The sequence below is a fragment of the Manis javanica genome, chromosome 12, assembly GCF_040802235.1.
Source record: "Manis javanica isolate MJ-LG chromosome 12, MJ_LKY, whole genome shotgun sequence".
Lineage (NCBI taxonomy): Eukaryota > Metazoa > Chordata > Mammalia > Pholidota > Manidae > Manis > Manis javanica.
The window spans coordinates 857,839-882,569 of record NC_133167.1 but is presented as its reverse complement, the minus strand read 5'-3'; the positions used below and the strand labels follow the sequence as shown (position 1 = coordinate 882,569).

At 61.9% G+C, this 24,731-nt stretch overlaps 1 protein-coding gene across 26 annotated transcripts in view; it reads right to left on the bottom strand.

Moving 5' to 3' along the window:
- KIF1A (kinesin family member 1A) overlaps positions 1 to 24,731 on the bottom strand; it is an 86,899-nt gene that overhangs the window by 13,216 nt on the left and 48,952 nt on the right. For 6 of the 26 annotated variants that reach the window (XM_073217823.1, XM_073217824.1, XM_073217827.1 and 3 more), the window contains 12 exons: positions 23,533 to 23,670; positions 16,543 to 16,661; positions 15,017 to 15,102; positions 13,822 to 13,960; positions 13,392 to 13,563; positions 13,143 to 13,233; positions 12,043 to 12,161; positions 11,110 to 11,165; positions 9,514 to 9,622; positions 9,228 to 9,294; positions 9,048 to 9,132; positions 6,524 to 6,629 (listed from right to left, as the gene is read on the bottom strand). In XM_073217823.1, coding sequence (XP_073073924.1) covers positions 6,524 to 6,629; positions 9,048 to 9,132; positions 9,228 to 9,294; positions 9,514 to 9,622; positions 11,110 to 11,165; positions 12,043 to 12,161; positions 13,143 to 13,233; positions 13,392 to 13,563; positions 13,822 to 13,960; positions 15,017 to 15,102; positions 16,543 to 16,661; positions 23,533 to 23,670 — 1,287 coding nt within the window. Of the gene's footprint in view, positions 1 to 4,271; positions 4,299 to 6,523; positions 6,630 to 9,047; positions 9,133 to 9,227; positions 9,295 to 9,513; positions 9,623 to 11,109; positions 11,166 to 12,042; positions 12,162 to 13,142; positions 13,234 to 13,391; positions 13,567 to 13,821; positions 13,961 to 15,016; positions 15,103 to 16,542; positions 16,662 to 22,577; positions 22,848 to 23,532; positions 23,671 to 24,731 lie in introns of all 26 variants that reach the window. The other 20 variants (XM_073217807.1, XM_073217809.1, XM_073217810.1 and 17 more) reach the window with 6 other exon arrangements.

Below are 24,731 nucleotides of genomic sequence, written 5' to 3'. Positions count from 1 at the left end.
CCAACCAGACCAGGTCTGATCAAACCTCTGGTCAACGCCCACCAGTGTTCACCAGCAGCACCATGGCTTCCAGACCACTGGTCAGTCCCTGGCCCCCTGCAGCCCAGCCCACAGCCGTGGTTCCACATGGCCAACCTGGAGCCCTGGCAAGGGGTTCCTGGACAGCACCAAAGTACCTGTTCCCCTGAAGTCACCGCAGACAGAGGTCTCAAGCAGACCCTGAGCAAGAATCGGTGAGGACGGCGGGTGTGCAGGGGGTGAGGCCAAAGGCCAAGCGGCAGCCATGAGGGTGTTGTGTGCATGCAGCAGAGCGGGAACCCCTGACTGGGGTCCCCTAGATCATGCCCAAGGAACTAAGATGCAGAGAGAAGCCCTGGTGAGCCCAGAGGGCCACTGGGAGGCTGTGCAGGGCACACCAGGCCCCCCTCACTCGGGAGCAGGCACAGGACCCTCTTCAGGTCTCTCTGGACATCAGGTCACCCGAAGAGAGGAGCCTCCGTTCCCCGAGACGCTCCTCACCTACCCCAGGTGCCATTCAGACAAGCCCTCAGGTACAATCACCATGGGAAATGTGCCACCCAGACCGGGGTCCCCAGCCCCACACAGGCAGCACCATTTGGGAGTTAGCATGGAAATGCCCCACCCAGACCAGCTGAGGCCGAAACGCTGGGCAGGGGAGTCTGAGCTACCTGCGGGTTCCACCAAGGCTTGGCCTGCCCCGCCGTCCCGCAGACCGTCCCACACTGCCCATTCTGGGGAACGGGCTGAGTTGAGTGGCACGGTCCCTCCCTGCAGTGAGGCTGTCCTGAGGCCCTGCTGTGCTTCCTGGCCTTGGCCCTTCAATCTCTGTGCTGTGCTCAGGGACCTCATTCTGGAGGAAGGGACACCAGGTGGGTCAGGCTACACCCCCAGCAGGGCCGCCCCCCAGGAGGGACACTGTCAGCACAGTTCCTCCTGCAGCAGTCGGGGGCTCAGGACCAGGGAGCCCCCCAAGACACCTCAGGTCCACGTCCAGGAGCCTCCAGCTCAGTGGGCCGGGTGGGGTGACAGACGGGGAGGCCTCTCTGATGCAGCCACAGGTGCCCAGACCAGGACCAGTGCAGACTGAGCTTCAGGCCATGAGCTAGATGCTCAAATGCGTGAGGACCCGCGTGGGGAAGCTGACACTCACTGAGGTCTTGTTGGCAAAGAAAACGCCACATACCATAAAACGCCTTTTCTACTGACTCTTGCTCAGAAAGGCCCAGTGGCTGCATGACTGGACAGTGGCTACGTGGGAAGTGACTGGGGTCTTGCCTTCCCTCGGGCTGTGGGATGGGAGCCCCGCATTTGCCCTGCCTTGTGCAGTGTGCACCCGTCACGTCCCCCAAGGCTCAGGCAGGGCTCGTCCTCAGCAATGCTGGGCTGCCAGGGTGGGGGCATCGGAACCTCAGGGCTCCCAACACAGAGAGCCTGGTCAGACAGCCCTTCAAAGTGCACCGGGACAGCTGCGGGGGGACCTGGTGCTGGCTCTTCTAGACAGATGCCACAGCCATCATGGGCCCACAGCAGATACGGTGGGTGTCCTGATGGGAATGGCTTGTTTAGAATCTGAAAAGTAAGCTTTTCAACCGGAAACTCATCATGCTCTGTGGAGGATGTTTCTAGAAGAAGTGTTACTCTCAGGAGGGGCCAGGTTCTCAGGGGAAGGGGATCTGATGGACAGGCTTCCCGGACTGAGCCTGGGATTGCAGCTGGAGCAGTCCTCCTTCTGGCGGGGACCGACCCAGTGATCTCACAGTTAAGAGAAGGCAGGTGGGCTTGCACTCTGACCTCAGGATTCTGCCTTGTCAGAAGCAACACAACATATGGCTGTGGTGTCACCCCATGCAACACCAGAGCCCTCAGACAGAAGAAACGGAGGAATGGGGAGATGAGGGGCTGAGGGGTGCAGAGAGTAGGGGTGAGGAGACGGGTGAGGGAGGAGGGTCTGGAGTGGAGGAGCTCTGGTCCCCGAGTGCTGGGGACAGGCCCTGGGGTGTGTTGATCCCTGTCTGCCCTGGGGAGGTGGGACTCCCAGGAGGGGCTGAGTAACATGGATGAGTGAGTGAAGGCTTTGGTCCCAGATGGCACAGCATGGAGGACAGAAGGGGAAACTGAGGCAGGGGGTCTCAACAAGATCCCACATCTGGTCCCCCCTGGGAGCGGAGGAGCCCTGGGGGCCCGGGATGGCCTCCTGTGTTTTAAACTAATCAGAGTATTTTAAACTGAATACCAACTAAGGACAATAACCACGGGCCCACGTTGGCAGCTCTGCATCAAGTCCTGGCTGAGAGTCCTTCTGCGTCACCATCTAATCTCTGAGAACGTCGGGTGGGGCTAATTGTATTATCCCCATTCTGAGGAAGGAAAACAGGTCCCAGAAGGTTCTACCTTGTGTCCACACTCACACAGCCACCAAAGGCCTGGCCGGCGGCCCCCGTCCCTACCCCCCTCCAGATGTCCAGGACTAAGGCCTCCCTGCCACACCCCACTGGCTGCTCATCCAGGACCACCCACCACGGTGGCCCCCAGCCCACAGAGCTGGACCCCCTTCCTGCTCAGTGCCCCAAGCCAGCCCCTGGGGGCCAACGAGCACCCCCCAGAGCCAGCTGGCCCTCTGCGAGGACAGGCACACTGACTCCACGAAGCCCAGGGGCCGGCATCCTGGTGCGTCTTCTCCTGGCCTCGGCAGTGTTTCCACTTTCCCCAGAACCCTCCTAGGGGGCATCAGGTGCAGGGTGTGCCCAGGACCAGCCTGAGCACCACTTGATCTTCCAGAGCTGGTCATACAAACGCAAACTTGAACAAAATAACCACATCTCCCCAAGCAATCCTACTGATGGGCCAGAAGCTTACACTCATCCAGTAGGCAGCCCCTAAACTGGGTACCCTCCAGGGGTGAACACGGGCAGATGGGCCCCCACTCAGAGCCTCCTGAGAATGAGGGGCTGCCTGAGCAGGCTGCAGACGCCTCAGCCAGCCCTGCTACCCTCCCGGACTGGCTTCAACAAGCCTGAGACTGCCGAGGAGGGGCAGCCCCTACTCTGGGCCCTGCTGGCTGCACACCCCTCGGGGTCAGCCACCACCACTCGTTTTCCCTTGGTGGGGCCTCTGCCTCACCCAGCTGCATGTCCCCAGGGAGGGCCTGCAGCAGCCTTTGGAAAAGATCTGTTCATGGAAAGGTGCACATGTGTGTGCATGCCATGGGGACGGCGGCCTCAGCTACAGCAGCCCAGGGCACACTCACAGTGACCACTGGTTCACACCTGTCCCAGCCGCCACCTGACAAGGATACTCGGTCCTGTTGAGCCCTCCACCCTGCCCTGGGCTCCTTCCAGAAGTAGGGCGGGCACCCCCTGCTGTCCTCTGTGCAGTTTAAAGGCCCCGTGATCCGTGCCTGCACCCTTTTGCTGCTCAATTCATCTCTGCACACAGTGGACTCAAAGGCCAGGGCTGTGGGTCTCTGGCCACAATTTGCAGGCCTAGGAGGTGACGGCCTTGACCCTTGGCCTGGAACAGACTGGGGTCTCAGACAAAATCCCTGGTTTAGAGACTGTGAGGCTGCCTACCCCAGGGCCTCGCTGACCCCACACTAAGCTTCAGGGGCAGAGGCTCACTGAAGTTAGGGAGGAAGCCAGGAAACTGCCTCTGGGGAGTTGGGACCTGGGCCCACCAAACGGGTCCATGGCTTTACTGGGCCTTCATGCCTTCACTGCCCACATACTTCCCCAAAGGGTATGTGGTGGCCATGGCCAGGAGCATGGCTGGAGCCTCTGGCCTGGCCAGGCGTGGGCCCCACACTGACGTGGGGAAGGTGCAGAGCTGGCGATCCCCTGGGGTGCCTCCTGTCTTCCCCCCTTTGCTTTCTCACCAGCAGGGCAGGGGTGCCGGTGTGGTGAAGGCAGCCGGGCTGCTGCATGCGGGACACCTGCTCCGCCCTGGCGGGGGTGGGGTCAGCACAGGCAGTAGGGCGGGAGGAGAGGGAGGCCAGCCAGTGTCTGCGGAAGGGCAGGGACTACCAGAGCAGCCAAGGTCAGGAGCGGAGGCAGGGGGACCCAGCCAAGAGGGGGGGCGGCAATAAAGGAAACCGAGAAAACCCAGAACTCTGAGGAGACAGACTGAAGAGGGCGATGGAGCGCAGGAGGGTGAGGTGAGCTGGCAGAGAAGGGGTCCCCGAGCCAGACCAGTCCCAGGGCCGTAGGCTGGGGGAGGGGCTGGGGCTGAAATGAAACCAAGGGCACGAATGATACCTAGGCATGTCCGAATCAAGAAACTGCCTGCAAGACACAAACAATCACAGGTTAGTGAGAGCAGCAGGGCGGGCAGGCGGCGTGCAGGGAAGCCCGCAAAGCGTAGGGCCTTGGAGCGGGAGGAGGCTGAGGCTGTGGCAAAGCGCATGGGCGGTCCAAGCCCAAGCCAGGCCCAGGGTCTCTGAACCTCAGTGTCCGTCGGGGAAGAAGGGCCTTCCCGCTTGCCCTCAGAGCAGCCCAGCCTATCAGTGGGCTCGGAAGACCAAGGCCATGGTCTGGGAAGAGACAGGCCCTGGGGTGGGGGGGTGCCCTGCCGGCCTGGCTGGCCAAGCCTCGGCATGTCACCGGCCTGGGGCCTCCAGCTGAGGACAGCCCCAGACTTGCCTGTGGCAGGCTGGGGCAGCAGGGCTGTCCAGGGGCTGTACCAACAAGGGTGGGGCCAAGTGAGAGCCAGAGCAGCTGAGGGAAGGCCTGGGAGGCCGGTCCCCGTCCTTGGACCAGGGCCATGACCTCAGGCACAGGGCCAACAGACCCCAGCGCTGCCAGGGCCGGCCTCACTTTCCATAGCCCCAGGGAGCACGGCCAGAGCCTGGCTAGCGATGGGGCCTCGGGCCTCCAGGTACAGGGGGACCCTGTTTGGCCAAAGCCCGCCGACCCAGGGTCCAGCCAGGAGCCGTAGTCTCTAAGCTACCCTGGGACTTAGCCCAGGGCCAAGGTCCGCAGGGGACCCCAGAAACATGGAAAACCCAGAGGCACAGTCCTCTGTGCCAGGGACAGTGCAGAGAGGGGGGCACCCACCCACCTCGTCTTGCATCTCATTCTCTTTCTGCCCCAAGGATCTAGAAATTGCTGGGACATGGGAAGGATCAGAGGTTGGGGGTTGTGAGGGTCATCCCCCAGGTCCAGAACCATCAATAGGAGGGGCAGACAGACCCCCTCCCCAGGGCCCACCCTTCCCTGCAGGGTCCCACACCTCCACAGCCCAGGCTCAGGGGCCCACACCCCTGAAGGTGGCACCGTGCGGTGGGCGCTGGCTTGGCTTTCTCTGCCCGCCCCAAGAGTGCATTTCCATGGCACCCCCGTGCAGTCTGCCACACTCCCCCCTCCCCAGGTGTGAACCCAGCACACTGGCCCTGAGGCCACCTCACAGGAAAACACAGCTGACTCCTCCCTCCTCTGGACATGGTACCGGGGAGCTCCTTCTGGAAGGTTCTGGGGCAGGGCAGGAGCCGGAGCCACACCTGCCCATGGGCCTCTCTAACCCCACCTCCCACACCCCACCCTCTGTCAGAGCTGATGATGGGTCGCAGCCCACTGCCCAGGAGTCACAACAGGTGGTGACCTACCTAGGGCCCTTTGTGTTCCTGGATCCCAGCTCGGCTGGGAGTGGTCCACCCCAGCCCTCCCCTGGGGGGGTCCCAACCCACACCTCCCCTTGCATACACCAGCCTGCGAAGGTGGTTGTCCTGAAAAAGCAGCCACAGGACCCAGAGAGACACCCACAGCTCCAGCTCTGAGAGCCAACTCGGGCAGGCAGACCCTAGAAGCAGCATCTCAGACGCAGCCAAGCCCACCCACATCCCCGTTACTCCCTAGAGGGTAGCTTTGGGCAGTTGTGAGCTCCTGCTCCCAGTCAGCCCCCCAATGCTACCCAGTCACACCAGCCTCCTGGCAAGGCCCAATGGGGCAGGCATGATAGCTTCTGCCAAGGGCACTCCTGGGGGCTTGTCCTCACTGTCCTGACCCAGATGCGTGCCAAGCTGGACTTCCCAGGCCACAAGGACCTAGGCTATCACAAGGAGCATCTGCCAGGCAGTGCCCAGCAGGCATGGCCCCACCCCAGGATGCGGGCCACCGATCCGTGAACCCCTGCACCACCTCCAGGATCCCCCTTGAAAGGACCCCTGCCAGAGGCCACAGCCCCAGCCACAGCAGTGTGTTCGGCGTGCTTGCCCACTGCCCCACTCGGCCCCCTCCAATGACATGTGCCAGGCAACTGGGCAACAGAGTGACAGGGCTGGGTGACTGGCAGTGGGGTATCATGCAGCAAAAGCCCCAGGGACTTCAAGGCCACGAGCTTCCCCTGCCTTCCCCCACCTGCTGTTCTTGAGGTACCAGAAGGACGGCTCAGAAAGCTCTGGGCCATGCACGCCCTATGTGGTTGGACCCTGCGCAGCCAGGTAGGCTGAGGGTGCGGCATGCTGACACACTCAGGGTCTGAACGTGGACCCCTGACTCCCTGAGGGACTCACCGGTCATCCTGCGCTGGGTGGATGTATCCAGATGAGAGGATGTTGAGAGACAGTATATTTGGGTCAATGAGGGACTCGTCGGTTTCTGGAGTGTTTCGGATGCGACCTACAGCAAAGGTGAGGGCCCGTGTCACGTCCCCAGAGGGTGGGGGTGCCTGCTTGGCCAGAGCTTCACAGCCTGCAGGCCACGTCAGGGAACCGGCCCCCACATGGCGACAAGGGCACCCTGCCAAAAGCAGTGCCAGGGGCAGACAGGGAGGCCCAGCGCCGGCTCTGCCCCACTGCCCAAGCTCTGAGTGTGTTCACTTCTCAGCCATGGTAACACTCTCTCAATTTCTCTACCCCCTGCCCCTCTGACCACCCAGCCTGGAATGCACAGGCCCTCCTACCCACTGGCAAAGGCAACCTTAGCAAGGTGAGGGGGAGAACGTGTTCCCTCTTCTCTACCCTTGAAAGAAAAGAGAGGGAGGGTGGGAGAAGGAAAACGCTGTGTGCTGTGACTCTCCCCCGCGGGGGGATTCCAGGGGAGCCCCCCAGGGCCCGGTACTGGGTACAGGCAGCCTGTGGGAAGTGCCAGACCTGCTGTGGGCCAGCAACCCTGCCTGGGGCTCCCGTGAGCATTCCTCACCCTGTAGCGTTAGTTAACTGGACGGCTCTGCTTCTCTTCATTAAACTGGAAAGGGGTCCTGCCCTCTCTGCCCCCATGCACGGAGATGAAATAAAAGCCAGGACTCAGCCAGGATTCTGTGTCCGCATGCTGGAGCTGCTGCTCGCTGCCTGGAAACCTCTTATGACCCTTGGGTTCTAAGAGGAGGCGGGTATGGTCTCCCGGGCAAGGGCCCTGCAGGGCTGGGGTGGGTGGGCCCAAGGGCAGGATCCCATGGCCCAGCCTCAGCCCTCCAGACTGTGTCCTTCAGAGAGGCACTCTGCTGTGTGCACAGTCTGACCAGGCACTCTGCCTGCATGGACCTGCTGGGAGGCTTTGCGCCACCTGCTGCCCAGGGCTCGGGCCTCGGAGCGGGACACAGAGCACTCCTGGTTGAGCCTGTCCCAACAGCCCCATTTGTGACCCTCAATTCTAGGACAGTGACCAGGGCCTAGGTCTCTGCAGGGGGCCACCTTGCTGGTCTTGGGGAGCCAGGCCTCATTCCCAGGATTCCACCCTTCTTTCTGCCCCTATGCCACCTCCCTTTTTGAAAAAGTAAGCAGGATTATTTGTCGGGGGCGGGGGTGGAATGGGGGTGCTATTGAAAGGCTTTGGGGGATGCTGGCATGAATGCCACGGCCCCGACTCCAGGGTAGAGGTTTAGGCTCCGCCTCTTGGGGCTTCATAGACTAGGCCATCTATGAGGGCTGGCTCTGCACCCCCAGGCTCCGGGCACAGCATGGAGCTGGCAAGGCCCCCCGAGGCAGCCTTCCCGCCGGCGCTGTGTGTGTCTGGGAGCCAGCTGGGTATTTGCTTCATCTTCCTTCAGTTGATCCACTCATTTTAGACTTGCCTTGACACCGCCTGAAATGAGGTGGTGGGCACTTGCTCTACCCCTTTCCCAATCTGTATGAAAATGGATATGCCTGAAATAAAAGCACCTGCCCTGGGGCTCCAGAACCACCTTGCCCACAGTCCTGCACTTTGGGGCACAGGACGAGGGGTCCCATGGTCACATCCCTGCTACCGAACCCTCAGACCCCGCTCTACAGACCCCAAGGACACCACCCTTGAGCTGCTGCCCGCCTGGCCATTGAAACGTCCAGGGTGAGACTTCCAGAGGGACCCGTCAGCTCCAGGGTGGGGTGGGGGAGGGGTGGCATCATGCTGATACCCACGGGGCTGGACAGTTGTTTGTATCCTTGAATGAAAACTGGGGAGGCCAATTCTCCACAGCTCAGCAAAGGAAGTACTTCTAGTAGGCCAAAGAGTCCAGCGTGAAGTCGTGGACGTGTCCAAGATCCCTGGTGACTGCTTCCCCCCAGAAAGACATGATGCAGTCCCAACCCCCAGGACCTCAGAGTGTGACCTGATCCAGAAATAGGGTCTTGGCAGTTGTGATTCGTTGACATGAGGTCAAACTTGAGTAGGGGCCCCAGCTAAGTCCTTACAAGAAGAGGCCCCACCTACAGCCACAGAGCGTCAGAGACGGCCCGCAAAGCAGAAGCCAGAAGAGGCGAGGAAGGGCTCTCCCCCGTGGCTTCAGAGGGCACCCAGCCACCGGGCGGCCCCCTTATGTCTCCAGGACTGTGAGAGGGGAGGTTTCTGTTGTCTCACACCCCTGTTCCATGGAGCTTCCTTACAGCAGCCCTAGCAAGCTAAGACGGGATGAAACACACATCTGGAAACATCCCCCAGGTCCAAGCTATCCTGTACAGGCCAGGGAGTGAGGCACAGCGAGGCTACATGACGTAACCAAAGTCACATAGCAACAGGGGCAGTGTTCTGGTTAGAACTCAGGCCTCTGGCCTAGGGGGCTCCCTTTCTTCCCACCAACCTAGCCCCACCCCCAGGGTGGCCCCCACCGGCCTCACTCACCCACCACCAGCTCACGCACTTCCTTCCAGCGGATGTGGCTGCCTGTCTCATGCAGCAGAGTCACGGTTATCCGCCTCTGGATGCCCTGAAGGGATGGACCAGGACAGGGGACACAGTCAGCTGGCCTGGGCACCACAGGAGGACGGGCCACGAGGGGGCAGGGCAGGGAGGACTTCCCACCTGGTGGAGCAGGAAGGTACCCATGCATGGCATCCCACCTCGGTGGTCCACAACGGCAGGGATGTAACTGGAAAAGAGGGAGATAGTGAGGCCCCCTTCTCTGCCCCAACGGGCCAAGGAGGCCAGAAAAGGAGTTGCCCCCTCTGGCGAAGATGGGGTGGCCCAGTCCATGGAGCCAGAGTCATCTGGGTGAGGAAACCAGCATGCACCACCTCCCCAGTCCCTGGAACCCCAGACCCACAGGGCCCCGCCTTCCCCGGTGGGTGCCCAGGGCATGGGGACGCACTCGCCGTTGGCCTCCAGCTCGCAGATCTCGAAGTAAACCAGCAGGTCGTACTTGCAGTGGCAGGGCCCTGGGCAGGGCCGCGTCAGTGTGCTGAGCTTGGTGGCGGGCACTGGGAATTGATGGGAGAGAGGCACTCATGGGAGCTCTGTCCCTCATTGGCCAAGGGCACACTCAGGCCATCTCAAAGACAATGAAGTAAAGCCCCTGGCAAATGCCACCCCCAGCCCAGGATCTGCCCAGCTCTGGGTGCAGTCAGGCCTCAGCAACCACACACTGGCCTCGGGAGCAGAGGGGGAAGCTCACTTCTCCATACCCAGGTGGGAGGAGCACATGGCCACACACACCTGGGCGTGGGCCTTGAAGACTGGGCTGGGGATGAGACCCTAGCAAAGCAGCAGGGCAGCAGGAGCCATGCTTGCTGAGGCCCACAGCCCTCCAGGACCCCTCTGTTATAGCGCACTTTGCCACAGCCCACTGCACCAGTCCAAGCACCCTGCTGCAGCTTGGGTAGGCCCTGCCCCTCAGTTCCCACTGGCCTTTCACTCATGTCCAACTCCTGACAAATAGACTCTTTGTCCACCTCTGCCCACAACCCTCTCCTCTGGGACCATCACAAAAGCCACAAGTCCCTTCTCAGCCCCATTGCTTCACCTATAAATGTAGTCTAAGTGTCTCCTTTGAGGTTGCACAGAGGACAGAACAGCCCAGGTGACAGCCATGGCCAACTCTAAGGCCTGAGCATAAGCCAGGATTAACTCCACAAACAGGCCAGCAGGCTTGGGGGTGTCTTTCCAGAGCATCCTCAGAGTGCAGAATCCAACTTACAGAGATTCAGAGGGTGGGTGTGCAAAGGACCTGACCCTTGTGGGTGCCAGTGCCAGGGCAATGGCCCCCACCTCAAGGTGGGTTCCCAGACAGCGCGAGGTCTTGCCCACACTGCCCAGCCCTGGTTCCGACTCCCTCCAACCTTCCAGCTGCACCCCTGAATTTAGGCTTTGGTCTCGACAGCAGGAAAAAGCCCTACAAATCTTTTAACTAAAATCCAACCACCTCAAGAGCTCTTCTGCCACCCACCCACCCCCTGGAGGCAGGGGCTCTGGGTTCCAGGTAAGGGCCCCAGGTGCCAAAGCAGAGGGACCTCACCTCATCCTCCAGATCGTGTACTCATCCCAGCCTGAGCTCCCCAGGAACAAGCTTCCCAGCCGGCTCTTCACCCCAGAGCCCCAGCTACCCTTTGAGCTTCAGTTGAGGCAGCCCCGGGGTCCCCTTGGAGCCCCAGCCCCCCACTGCCTTCCTCCCTCTGCTCCCACACCTCCCGCCTGCCCCAGGTAAGCCTGCGGAGGCCGGGCAGGGACCACCTGCCTGTCGCTCTGCTGCTCTGCAGATGCAGGGGTCCCCGGGCCTTCACTCTGGGCCCCTGGTCCACAAGGGAGTCCCATCCCTGGGGACCCTGAGGCCCACTAAGAGCAGATGGCCCCCAGAGCCTGGGAGAGCACAGATCCTCTGTAAGGACGGAGCTCAGCTGGGAGGCCCCCCTCTCCAGCACATCCGGTATGCGCACCTCACTCCCAGGGGACTAAGGAGAGCCCTGCCTACCTGGCTTGGACAGCGGCATGACCCGTGGGAAGTGGCGGCGTGAGGGCCTCAGGGGGCTGCAGAAAGACAGGGCCAGTGTGAGGATCCGGGGCCGGAGCGGGGAGCCAAGAGCAGGGGCTGGCAGGGGTGTCAGCAGTACTGCTGGCCCCGAGCCCGGGCCTGCCTGTGCCTTCCCCTCCCACACCAGCTCGGATGGGGTTGGAGGGGCCACCCGGAGCCCCGCCAGGCCACCGGCACTGGCGAGGTCAGGCTCTGGTCGTCAGGGCAGAGGCTCCTAGGACCGAGCCTCCCTGAGTGCTCCCGAGGACAGGAGAGGCTTGGGGAACAAATGCCAAGACCAGTGCCTCCCACAGCTTCCTTTCCTCAACACCCATATGTCCTGCTTGGCTCTGGGTCCTGCACGATAGCTGGCAAGGGCGATGCAGATGGCAGCAGAGGATCCCATCACTCCTGACAGCTATCTGCAAACCCCTGGCTCTCTGGGTGGTGGGGGACAGAGCCACATCCTCAGTGGCCCCCAGGAGGTTACATGGAATGAGGGAGAAAAACAGAAGTACCCTCACTCTCTGGGATGCTAAGGACTCTGGGAGGTGGAGCGGCCAGGCCCCTCTGGTGGAGTTCCTGACAGGCACCAGGAGACGTCTCCCCCTCAAGCCTAGCACCCAGCTTCCCTCCACCCCAGGACAGCGCCCACACCCAGTTCTGACAGCCGTCCTCTTTAAGACCCCCTGCTCAGCCCTAGAGGCATGTCTCTGGCTTGCCCCGGGTCCCGCCGACCTCAGGTCCTCGGCAGCCCCTGGATGGAGGCAGGCATCGGGCAGGAGGCCTGCCCGGGGTGGGTGGCTTTGCTGGCCGGGAGGTGGAGGGCCCACGCCCGGAGGGTGGTGGAGGGCTGGATAAAAGGCCTGTGAAGGGGCTCCCGACCCCCACAACCTGAGGACGTCCTTGCAGAGGGGTGGGAACGGGTGCTGCTGGTAGTGGCCGAAGACCTCGAACACAATGGGCTGGCTCTTGATGTATTCGATGAAGGACTTGGTCACCTCCACGGCGATCTGTCAGCGGTGGTCAAGAGAGGAGAGTCACAGAGGTAAGCTCTCTGCTTCACGGAGAGCTGAGCCCGCCAGGCCCAGACTGGAGACCGCCGGCAGGGCCTGGACCTCTAGCCTAGTCCTTCAAGCCCCACCTCTCCCCCAGCACACATCCCGTGGAAAGACCACCTGTGGGCGACACTGGGCTCTCTCACCAGGACAGAAGGGGCTGAGCCATGGGGCTTGGATCCCCTTTCGGAACACAGAGCTCAAGAAGGTGACCGAGCGTTGGGTGGGGGGGAACTCTGTGGTCTGGACTGACCCTCCTTGGGCCCTTGCCTGCTCACCAAGAATTATGGGTTGAATTGCATCCCCCACAATTAATAAACTGAAGCCCAAACCTCCCAAGGGTCAGGATGGCCAGTGTGCAAGCCCAGGCACAGGCCATGCGGCAGCTCAGGCTGGACTCTGCCCTCCATGGTGGGCCCTCAAGGCCTCGCCCCTGGCAGCTTTCATTATGGCCAAGGGAAGCACACCTCCACTGCCTAGGCAGCCCATTCTCCCAACTCAAAGAGCTGTCCCACCTGAAAACCCTCGGCTGTCCTGACAGCCTAGCTGGAGACCCTCCCCTGCCCAGAGCTCTCCTGACCTCTCTGAACTATGCCCAGGTATCCCGTGCCCTCTGTATGTCCTGCCTGCCTCTTCCCCAGCACCAGGCACCCCAGACACTACATCCATATCTGCCCAAGGCTCACCACAGGGAGCTCTCAGGGGGCTTATCTGGCCACCACCTCCAGTCTTAAACCTACCATGGCCCCCACATGCCTCACCTGGCACCTAAGGCCCTGCCACACTCCCAGGCAGCACCCAGTACACAGCTGGTACTCAGAGGAGGGAGGAGGAGAGGTGGAGAATGGCTGGGGCTCGGCTCCGTGTTAGGGAGGCCGCACAAGGCCAGAGCCCTGGAGGGCTTACCAGTGGGGGACTGGGGCTCTGAGGACATACGTTTTGGACGTGGTAGAAGCCGAGTGGGGGACCCCGCCCTGTGTTCTTCAGGGGCTCTGTAGAGAAGGCCTCGTCATGGCGATGGATGAAGCTGCAAAGTAGCAGGAGATGCTTGGCTGGGCGAAGGGGACTCGGCACGGGACCCGAGGCCTTGTGGGGTCACCAGTGCAAGCAGATCCAAAGCAGGCGGCACTCTGCTAAGGGCCCACCCACCCGCCCACACAAGTCAGCCCAGGCGCCGGGGCTCACTTGAACTGGCAGAAGATGTCGGCATATTCTGCAGAGATGCTGGACGCCTGTAGGACGGTCACGCGGAAGGTGAAGGTGCTGCCCAGGTGCAGGTGGTCCAGGGTGGCACCCAGGGGCCCGTCTGGGGCAACTTTCTCAGGGCTGTCTGGGAGGAGGTCTTCCGGAGGCACAGCTGCTGGGAGCCGAGGGCAGAGCAACATGGTGGGACCTGAGGGGCTGGAGCCTGGGCTCAGGCAGGGGGCCTGCTGAAGGCCCCCTCAAGCCCCCACAGGAGGCTGGCCAAGGGGGAAGGGGCCTGGTCTGTCCCGCCTGTGCTGGACTGAGAGGGGGCGGGCGCCTCGGGCTGCAGGGGAGGGGGGCCTGCCCAAGCCCCACGCCCTGCACCCTGAGGCCCACCCGAGCAGATGTTGTGCCCGGGCAGGTGTTGTACCGGAGCAGGTGTTGTTGTTGACCTCGTCGGCGGAGGGCCCTGTGTCTGTGCCCTGGCCCTGGCCTTCCACGATGCGCAGCTCCTCCTGGGAAGTCCCTGAGCGGGACATCCCCACCACGGGGCAGGACTCGGACTGGAACTGTGTGGCAGGGGGACACAGTTGAGGCACCCAGCCTGGGTGGGGCCTTCAGATAACTAGCTCCAGAGAACTAGTTTCCCACGCTGTCCCAGCCTGTGCTGCCTCTGTGCTGGGAAAGGGGGACCAGCCAATGGTCTTCCGTTCTGCAAGCACCCAGCCAGGGTGCCACCCTCGCTCCTCCTCATGGCAGGACACAGGTAAACTCCGATGGTGCTCAGGGCCCTCGCCAAGTGCCTGCCACCAGGGGTGCACACAGCCTCCTGTACCCCTCTGCACACCCCAAGCTTTCTGCCTGATGACCTTTGCCCTTCCTGTGCATCCGCACCATTGACGACCCCCTCTGAGAGGGACAGTGTAGGAGGCAGAGGTTCAGGGTCAGGTGATGGGCAGCAGGGTTCAGGGAAGGGCAGGGAAAGAGCCTAAAGAGAGAGGGAAGGAGCCACTCTGCCTGGCAGCTAAGTGGCTGTCTGGTTGGGGGGTACCAAGCAGGACCTTCACCCTCCCCTCTCTAGCCTGGCAGCAGAAAGGGAAGCCCAGGTGGAAGGCATGGTCCCTTCAGTGAGGGCTGGAGGGGGCAGCACCCTGTCTTCAGGTGCCACAGCAGGTCACCCAGCACCTGCTGTTGGGACTGTGACGAGGGCTCTCTACGCCCTTCCAAGCTCACTGGGATGTTGGGGTGGGGGGACTACAAAGCCAGTGGTGGCAGCAGAGTCCTGCAGGGACCCCCAGGACAGTGAGCATGACAGAAGGGGCACCAGGGGTGTAGCGTCCTTGTGGCTGTTCCAGGAACATACCTGCTGTGTCCCTGCCTGAGGCCGAGGCCTGTGATAGGGGAGATGGCTGGACACTGTGGGTCAGGGCAAGTTAGACAATTAGGTACAGGGACAGGCCAGGAGGCCGAGGGCTTGGGAAGACAGAAAGCGGCCCCAGGAGGCCCAGGGTGGTCAGCTGGGTCAGGGGGGGTGCAGGACCCTGCCATGCAGCTGGCACCTCAGGTTGGGTTGGAGGCATGTGGGTTGGTGGTACTAGATGGCTGGACTGACTCTCACATGTTACCTTTTCAAAATGCTGGTCATCAAAGGAGATTTTGGCAGTTCCTGACTGACGGACACCAGAGCCATAATCGGGGGCCTCTTCATCGGCTGAAACAGGAACCAAGCAGGCAGTCAGGGCCCAGCTTGCTCCCCAGGTGGCGTGACGGCACCAGGCTAAGGGCAGTGGGGGAGCACTTGGGAGCCAGGACGTGCACGTGCTCTCACCCGCACAGGGAAGCCCGACACAGCCAGCTGGGCTCGGGAACAAGCAGGGTGCCGTCCCAGGCACCCTGACGTCAACCCATGCTGCCTAGGCCCAGATGCAGCCACATCCTCCCCACGGCGGCTCTGATGGGCACAGACTCCACATTTCAAAGCTTAACTTATGACTTCTGCCTCTCTCTCCTCACCCTGCAATGCCCAGGCCCAGATTTCCAGCAGAACCCAGGTCCTCCTGACCCTCTCTCACGGTACCACACGAGTCCTCTGGCCACCACCACTGGCCATCTGGGTGCTCACTGCCCCCAAGGAGCCCTCCCAGCCCCCAGGCCCACTCCCCACACATGCCACACCCCCAGGCTTCACAGGGTTCTCTAGTTTCCACAGTGCTTGGGGCAAACAGACCCTTTTCCTCTTGCCTAGAGGACCTCCATACCTGGTTCCGTCAGCCTCCCCGAACACCAGCTCCAGCCATCTGACTAGATACCACCCTGGGAGGCCTTGCAGACCCCCGGGCACTCCAACCCTCTGTTCTGGTACCCATGGGCCCACTGACACTGCCATGCTTGGTCATGCCATCACCCAGGGCCTGTGCACTGCAGGGCTTGGTGCTAAATCAGATGAGGTCTCCAGGCCGGGGAAACTGCAGTGTGACTTCTGTGACCACTGAGGAACCACTAAGTTCCTCTTCTCACCATAGCCACTAGCCAGGGAATGTCAGGCTTAAAGGCAGACTGTGGCTGGCGCAGCCAGGAGCCCAGCTGGCAAGGGCGGACAGTGAGTAGGTGGCACGCATGCCCACCTCTGCAGAGAGGGGCTGCTGTCGCCACACCCACACTGGAGGGAGGGTCTCCTCAAGCACGGCCATTGCCAGGGGGACCAAGGTCTCAGAAGGAAGGGTGCACTGAAGAACTGGTGGAGGCTCTGAGGGCTGCTGAGGGGGGAGGGAGACAGGGGCTAGGGCCCGTGTGCCTGTCCAGGGGCTTGAAGATGGCAGCGGAGGAGTGGGCAGGAGAGCACCGCACCACACCAGGTGGTCAGGAGCCAGGTGGTCTCTGGGTCTACCTAGGACGACTGCCTGATGGGAGGTGGGGCCATGATCCAGACAGGGCTTGGCCTGCACAGCCCTGGGGGGCCCCAGCTGACCTGGGAGAATCCAGGAGGCCAGAGCCAAATGCTAGGCAGCAGAGGCTTCTCCCTCAGCCCCCGCCTAGCCACCTGCACCTGGTGCCAGTGGGAGGGGTGGAGGACCAGAGGGGTTGGTACTGACCTCCCTGCCCGCCGGGCCTTGTGTGCGAAGGCAGAGCCAGGGGGCCACACAGCACGCACCTGAGATGGCCTGGACGGCCACACGGAGGAAGCCCTTCACCTCGCCCTTCTCGCTGACAATGGCCACACGGTGCACCAGGGGCACCGGGTACAGCAGGTTGCTCAGGTACACGAAGGCCCTAGGGAGAAGCAGAGGCGCGGGCAGGGTCACCCCAGCATGTGCTGAGTGGGGGCGTGGCCTGGGCTCATGACACGACACTGCGGAGCAGAGCGAAGCACAGGCAGGCGTGGGGGGGGGGTCCAGGGGCACAGAGGAGACAGAAGGCGGAGGGACAGGGGCAGAGGCATGTGCAGTGGGAGCAGAGGCAGTGAGCGGGGCTAGAGAGGGCAAAGCCTGAGGGCCGCACCAGCCGAGGGAACAGAAGAGCTGAGGGAGGTTCAGCCTGCTTCAAGGAGGAGGAGGACAGGACCCGGTCACGCTGAGCTAAGACCCTCACGCACATCCCCAGAGGGCTTGGACGGCGGGGTTTCCTGCGGAGCCCTTTCCGGGGGCACGGCAGGCAGGGGCTCCTCAGCGTCAGCACCCCAAGATGCAGCACCACCCCCAGCCTAGTGTCAAGGGACGCTGGCTCACGGGAGGCCTGAGGACAGACCCAAGCCCACGGCACTGCCTGGTAGGCTCCCACAGCCCTCCCCATCCCGGGCAGCTCAGCTACGCTGCAGCTACTGCCCCACAGGCAGGCAGAGGCCATGTCACGGGTGGCTGCTGCATTCCAAGCTGGCCAGCGTGCGGCGTCGCATGGGCAGCAAGGAGCAGAGACGAACCCAGAAGACCCTGTGCCACCCAGCCCAGCGGGAGGGGTGAGCTGGACTCAAACACCCCACCCCTACATCACCCGCCCCATCCTGGCGAGAGCCCGCAGTCAACTCAGGCTGCCTCCACCCCATCTGCGCTCAGGTGCAGAGCTGACTGGCGGCTCCTGCTCCACCCAGAGGCAGGACAGCAACAGCCCTGAGCCACGGGGGAGATGGGGCTGGTGGTCCCAGGGCACGAGCAGGATCGGGCACAGGAGGGTGAGAGGCTGGGAGGCAGTGCCGACAGTGGGGTGAAGGAGCCTGGCACTTCGGCAGGGAGGCCGGACAAGGGGCAGGCAGAGGGGAGGAGCAGCGGGGACGGAGGGCGGAGGGAAGGGGTCTAAGTCTGCAGGTGGGTGCCGGCACCCAGGTGCATGGCCAAGGGCAGAGCTGGAGGGTCAGGAGGAGAGGCTGAGCCCTGGGCCTTGTGCCCCCACTGGCCCCGGGACACCCAGCTCCAGATGCCCCCGTGAGCACAGTGCTCTCCAGCAGGCTCCCGAGCGGGTGCCACCCCTGCCAGCCGCCCCAGCAGGTCAGGAACCCAAGCAGCATGCCGGCCCCCGGCGGCCCCTCAGCTCTCCCTCAGAGCTTCTCGGCAGTCCTTTGTCCTCCGTCCCCACGGGGCCCCCTCCTGCTCCCCCAGGCACTCCACAGAAACCAGAGGGCCCTTTCAGTCCCTGTCAGACCCCACATGTCCTCAGTGACGCCCAAGCCCACTGCCTGGCCCCTGCTGGCTCAGTCCCTGGCACCCTCTGCCCTGCCACTGTGCTGCCGGCTCCTCACTGCCGCTCCTGTCCGCCCAATGGCATCCGCTCGCCTTCCTCTGCTGTCTCTGTCCTGACTTTCCAGCTGGTCCTTCTGTCAACTGTCTCTTGCTTTCTGGGCACCCCCAGGCCAATACAGAGGGAAGGGGCACACCGCCTCAAGGGGACCAAGCGTCACCCTGGGCCCCCTTCCTGGGGCAGAGGAAGTCCCTGGTCGCTTACTAGAGCCCCTCTTTTCCTTGGCACAGGCCTTCCGAATACGCCCCAGAGGCCTTCCCCAAGGCCCTTCCCTCTGGGAACTGACCGGGGGCAGCGTAGACAGATCCCTGCCTGACTGGGGCGGGGGTGAGGGGTTGGACTCGGCTGCCCCTGACCACCCGAGGTGAAAAGAGCTTTGGCCCAGGTCACAAGAGAAAGCGCTGTCTGGCTGAGGTCCAGAGAGTGGAAGCCTATTGCTGCAGCCACACTGGAGACCCAGTGGGCAGAGACCTGACCCACCTTGGTGGGGGCAGTGGTAGTCTTCCCACCTGGGTACCTGGGCTCCCAGCCACTTGTGCTTGGCTGGGATGGGTGAGGGGTTGCCCACACACAAAGCTGTGTGGCCCAGAAGGGGAAACGGGAGCCCAGGACTCAGGCTGCACATGCCGCCCTGACCCTGCGTTGGGTCCCCACAAGGCTTAGGGGGTAATTCCGCAAGGGGTGGCTATAAGCAAGCAGGACTCTGGGCTCTGGGGCCACCCAGACCACCACTCACAGCACCTCTGAGATGACCCACAAGCCTCAGAGCTCCCTGGGACCCCACTAAGGGACTGGCGGCAGTAAGGGTGAGGGAGATTTCACAGGGTCCATGCCCGCCCACCTGCAGACTCTCCACCCTTGCCCCCTCAAGGGCCAGGCCAGAGGGAGCCTGAGACAGGGCAGAGAGGTGAATGGAGGCGGGGCAGGGCCCTTGCAGCTCAGAAGGCGCAGCTGTGGCAGACAAGCCCATCCCAGCTCCCGGCAAGCCTCACTGCTCAACGAGCCCTGTCCAAACCTACGGTGGTCATCCCAAGGGGACTCTGCCACACTGCCAGCCCACAGGCTCAGCAACCTGTAGCCTTATGAAGATTCCGAGTTCCCACAGATCAGACAGGGGCCGGGACCCTTGTATCCCCAAAGCTCAAACTGAGACCAAAAATTCTGGTGAGGATATGGTGTGAGGCTGCGGGCTGAGCTCCCTGGGGCCACCCCGGGCAGCTGGCAGGCCACACCCTGTCCATTCTGGAGCCCACGCCCCACGTCTCAGCACCGAAGCTGGGGCTGCCCTCCACAGCAGCTCACTTGGCTGCACCTTTCTCTCCCGAGGGGGCACCAAACCCTGGCGTCTGCAAGTGACGACTGCATGTTGGGCGCTGAGACGTGGCCTCGCTACCGCACTGCAGGCGAGGAGCAGGCACAGAGGTGTTCAGACAGTTGCTGGGGCTGCCAGGTAGGGCCTCGCTGGGATCTGAACCCACAAGCTGGCTGCTATCCAGCTCTCAACTGTGTGGGCACCAGGCTCTGTTGCCAACCCACTGAATAAATTCAGCTAATAAAGTGGATCAATTTTTTCACAATCTTTCATGATTTCTCATTTCAGAGGGGAAAGAAAAGCCAGACACTTCTGGCATCAAAAACTACAATGGCCAAGTTCACACGGTCAGTGTATCCTGCTGTGCCCCAGACACAGGCCTCCCGGAGCGGCAGCCTTGAGGGACCCATTTGGAGGTCAAGGGTTATACAGTGAAAAAGACCCCCAGGGCCCATGACCAAGCCCTCCCACATCTTCCCTGAACTATGTCACTCAGCTTTGGGAAAGTACACATGCTCCTGCTCCAGAGGGCGTCCCGACGGGGTGCTCCAAGTAGGCAAAGGTGCATCTGGCACTAGATGCTGCCCCTCTCTCTCCTCCCTGCTGCCCCTAATCCCAATGGCGTGGGGCACATTCTGGGGAGCAGCAGCCCCCGGGGGCTGCAAGTGGGAGCTGGAAGCTCCCATCCCACAAGCAGACCCTGCCCTGACCCCCAGCGCCCTGGATGTGGCGGGGGAGCCATGGTGCAGAGGCTATGCCTCCCCTCACTGTCTCCGGATGCCAGAAACAAGCTGACATCAGCACCTGCCACCACAGGGCCAGAACAGCCCAGCCCTGCCCAGAGGGTCCCACCCACACAGAGGAGCTCCCAGACTCATGGGTGAAGATTCAGGCTGAGTGGCCCCACCCAGAGGGCACCCAGCTGGGAGCTGAGGGGCCGGCAGTGCTAGCCCAGGTGGCACAGGGTGGAGATGGCAGGTAAATGGTTTTCCACCCAGTGTCCTGGACACTTCTATTGGGCAGTCACCTGCCCTCCCTCACCCAGTCCCCCTCCCCTCGGGCCCTTCCCCTCAGGCAGTCAGCCCCTCACCCTCCTCTCCGCAGCTCCCCTGTCAGCCCACCTGCTGAAAGCAGTGGTCCAGGCAGGGAGGGTTCTCAGAAAAACCACAGCCCCCTGGGCCAGGGCACCCCACACCCCCAGTTCACCTGGCACCCCAGACCACCAGAGGCAGAGGCCTCCTGGGGGCTGGCCCTGGACTTGGGGGAGGGGCCCTGGGGCCTTGTTCACACAGGTGAGCGCACCTTGAAGCAGGCTGAAACCCGCCCCGAGAGAGAGAGGCAGCGGCAGAGGCGGCAGAGCCAGGGCTGAGTGTGGCGGGCGGGGAGGGGGCAGGGCTAACCACGAGACTGGTGAGGTGCAGAGCCGCATGCTGGGGCCGGGAAAGCCTTTCCAAAGGGAGACCAAAGTGGGCACCCCCAGTTTGCTCAAGCTTTGGAGAGAGCCAGCGGCTACCAGAGGATAAAAGGGAGCCTAAGGCAGGGCCCTTCTCAGGACCCGGGCCTGCACAGCTGCCGCACGGGAGAAGCCAATTCTTGCCAAACCAAAAGATCAGAAGTTTCCAGTCGAGGCCCTTCACTGACCGCCCACTGCCGTCCGGGGCCCACCTCTCCTGGAGGACTTTGGTTTGGTAACACCTCAGATCCACAGAGGGGAACAAGTGTTGGAAGGACCCAGCTCTTTCCGGCTGAGACTGCAGAGCCCACACCCATTCCTCCTGATGTCCTCACTCCCCTGAGTGCTGACCCCACGCCAGCCTGACCCCTGAGCCACCCACAGGCCCAGCAGGCCAGGGGGCCTGACTCTAGCAGCCTGGAGCTTCCTGAGAGGCCTGCGTGGAGCTGGCCCTGGGGCTACACCTCTCTCTCAGGCTCAGCAGAGAAGGAAGCCCAGACTGAGGCATCTTGGAGGAAGAGAGCCCTGAGTCTTGGACCCATAGGCCAGCACAAAATACAAATGGAAAACTAATCAGAAAAAACTGACATGTACCCACGGGAACCTGCTTCCTTCCAAGAGGAACCAGTGGGGCTTTCACGCCATCATGAGCATCCCGGGGCTCCCAGGGAAACCCCATTTCTGGGCCAGTCTAATCCCTCAGTATAGGTGCACCAAGGTCACGACTTCCAAACACCATCGGCCCCACACAAGTAAGTGATCTCCAACTCCAAGAGATTGCTGCTGCAACTCGCCTACAGCTTTCTGTATGCACCAAACACGTAAAGCCAGTTGTCTAGTGAGCCGAATTTCCTATCACTATGGCTAGGTTTTCTAGAGCTTTCCTTTGCCTGTCTTGCTTCCATTCCACTATCATAAAAAAGGTGAACGGCAGCTGTATTTGTCCAATCTGCCTGTAGGACACACTGGGTCTGGGCTTCCCCAGTGCCTGCACCTCCACACTTTGGCCTCTCCCATCCACCTAGGAAACGTAGCCACCAGCCCTCCCTGCAAGGGCACTTCCCGTGAAGGCACGGGCCGCGTGTGCCTGTGCTGCACCATGATGGCCTGAGAAGTCAGGAGGAATGAACTGTCCTCACCCTCAGACAGACAGGCTCAGAGAGGCAGGGTCTGCGTGGCTCCCTGCCGCAGAGGGAGGCCCTCCACCCTGAACGCCAGCTCCCCTTCCCTGCCCCAGAGGGGGAGGCCTGCTCTTTCTCCCACAGAGAGGGGAGGGGCTGAGAGCGGCCGGGACCCTCCATCTCTTTTGGAGAACAGCAGAGGGAGGTGAAGCCGCCTCGTCTGGCGGTGGATACAAAGACGCAGGCCCCTACCTCCCAGTGCTGTCTGCAGGCCCTGCCTGTACTGCCGGGGCTCTGGGGCCTCTCTGCGCAAAACCGGGGGACCTTGCTCGGGCCCACGCATCTCCCTAAGTGGGTCCCCCGCTGGGTGCACTCCAGGAGGGCTGGGAGCCCTTGCGCTCCCTCACCACCGCTCCTGGGGAGCCCTGCCCCAAGGCCAGCCTCGGCTGGGGCGGGGAGCTGTCCAGCACAGGGGTTGTCATGCTCTGACAGCGGTCAAATTGTGCCCGCAGCAGTGCTCCTGCGCAAAAGAGCTGGTTCCTTCCCAGCATGCTGTCCTTGACCTCACCAACCTTCCTACTAAACTGAACAGGGGGGGCCGGTCGTAAAACGGGTCCCGGCCGTCACACAGCCCGTGCTCCGGAAAGACGTCGTCCTCCAGGTCCTCCTCCTCCTCCTCCTCCTCCTCCTCCTCCTCCTCCTCCCCCACGCTCTGCTCCTCGGCAGGCTCGGTGGCGTCGGAGTCGGGGCTCGAGAAGGTGGGGGAGGGGGTGAGAGCAGCCATGCGCTCGCTCATGCATGTGTTGAGAAGAGGGTAGCTGTTGCAGCCAGAGATGACTGAACTGAGGTTAGTGCGACAAGACAGAGAGAAGTTAACACCGGCTGCTCGCAGGGGGTGGGAGCTTCTGTTTAAAACCAACACCAAACACACAGACCACCAAGAATGCTGCTTCGAAAGACAAAAGAACCAAAGTGCACCCTTCCCCAGGCTTGGAAAGAAACTGCATGTGCGCCAGTGCACGGCTCCAGAAGGCATAGGCAGGCGTGGCCCTGCCCAGGTGCAGCCGAGGCCCGGTGAGGACCTGGTGAGTGTGGCCACGCTGCAGCGTCAAAGCGCCACATCCCGCGGGGTGCAGGGCGCAGAACCCAGGCTGGGAGAGCACGGCAAGGGCTCACAGGACTCTGGGGCCTTGGGGTGATGTGCTCTGCCTCTCTGCTCACACCTGCATGGCCACCAGGTGACCCAGAAGCCTGACTAAGCCACACGTTCGTTCACACACTTGTAAGTGGCAATGATAAGACCACCTCCCCATTTCCCCTAATAGGGCCCACTGGTATGTGGAGGGGAGTGGCTGGGGGGACCTCAGACTGAGGACAAGGGGGAAAAGGGCATTTGCTCTTCCCCCTTCATGTCATGCCAGGGCTGGCTGGGGGATCCTGGCCTTGGGAGAAGGGCCACACCCTGCCCCCATCCTATGGCCTACTTCCCTACTCCCTCTTGGCCCAGAGAGAGTGGGAGGTGCCTACCTGCCCACCAGCCGGAACCAGGGAAAGCGGTCGTAGAAGGGGTCTCCACCAGTTACCACATTGTCACAGTCTTCAATGACACTAGAGGGTACCTCGGCCGCCCGGTCATACATCTCCCTCATCAGGTCCAGGCGCTGCCTGCAGGGGCACAGACATCAGCATAGGCCCAGGCTGCACCAACTCTGGGGACAGTGCTCAGCCGGGCTCCAGCCAAAGGGCCCCGCCTGGGGTCATCCAAGGCTCATGGTGGTTCGCTGACAGACCCTCTGTGGTCCCCAAAATTTGTCAACCATGAGCAAGGGACCTCTGGTCAAGCATGAGAGCTCACCACTAATCCTCTCAACCTTGACCAAGTGAAAGCAACACAATTTAAAGTGACAACCAGGGACAGCGCTGGGCCAGTTGGCAGGTGGAGAAGGGGAGAGAGAGAATCCACCAGCAGCCAGAGTTGGGAGGCTCAGCACATGGGCTTCTAGCTTGCCCTGGAAGCTTAAGGAACAAAGGGCAAATTGGTGATGGGATACAGAAAAGTTTACAGGTTACCATCCCAGGCAACCAACAGGTTGAGGAAGAAAGGAAATGCAACCATCTCCCTCTGGGGCTCAGGTGTAACATGAACGACATAGTGGTGGGTATTAGTGCTCCCCAAAGTCAAACTGTAGCCCCCAGGAGGATGGAAGTGGCAGTGAGAGTGGAGGAGGAGTGTGTTTGAATGTGTATGTCTGCTTGTGAGCTTCTGTGTCTGTCTGTGAGTAGGTGCGTGTCTGCCTGTGTGTGCATCTGCCTGTGACCTTGTGTGTCTGCCTTGTGTGTGCATGTGAGTGTGTGTGGATGAACCAGACAAGACAGGAAGGTGTGCGAGTGTCTGTGTGTGGGGGTAGGGGTGTGACTAGCACTGTGCGTGGGTATAAAAGTGAGTGGGTATAAAAGCAGAGCCTGCGGCTCCCAGTGGAGGCACCCCCCGCAACTGCGTCACTGAGCTCCGGGCGGATGTGGGGCACTGACCTGCCCCTCAGTCCTGTATGCTGGCCCAGGAGCTCTGGGGGCCCTCCTGGCCATGGCCCAGCCCCACTTCCTGGGTAAAGTAAAGTCACATTACTCTTTGCCACCACATTGGTAGGAGGGGAACACAGACACGAGAACAAGGCCGGATCCCATTTACTTTTATTTTAAAGAAATTAAAATGAGAAATGGCTGCA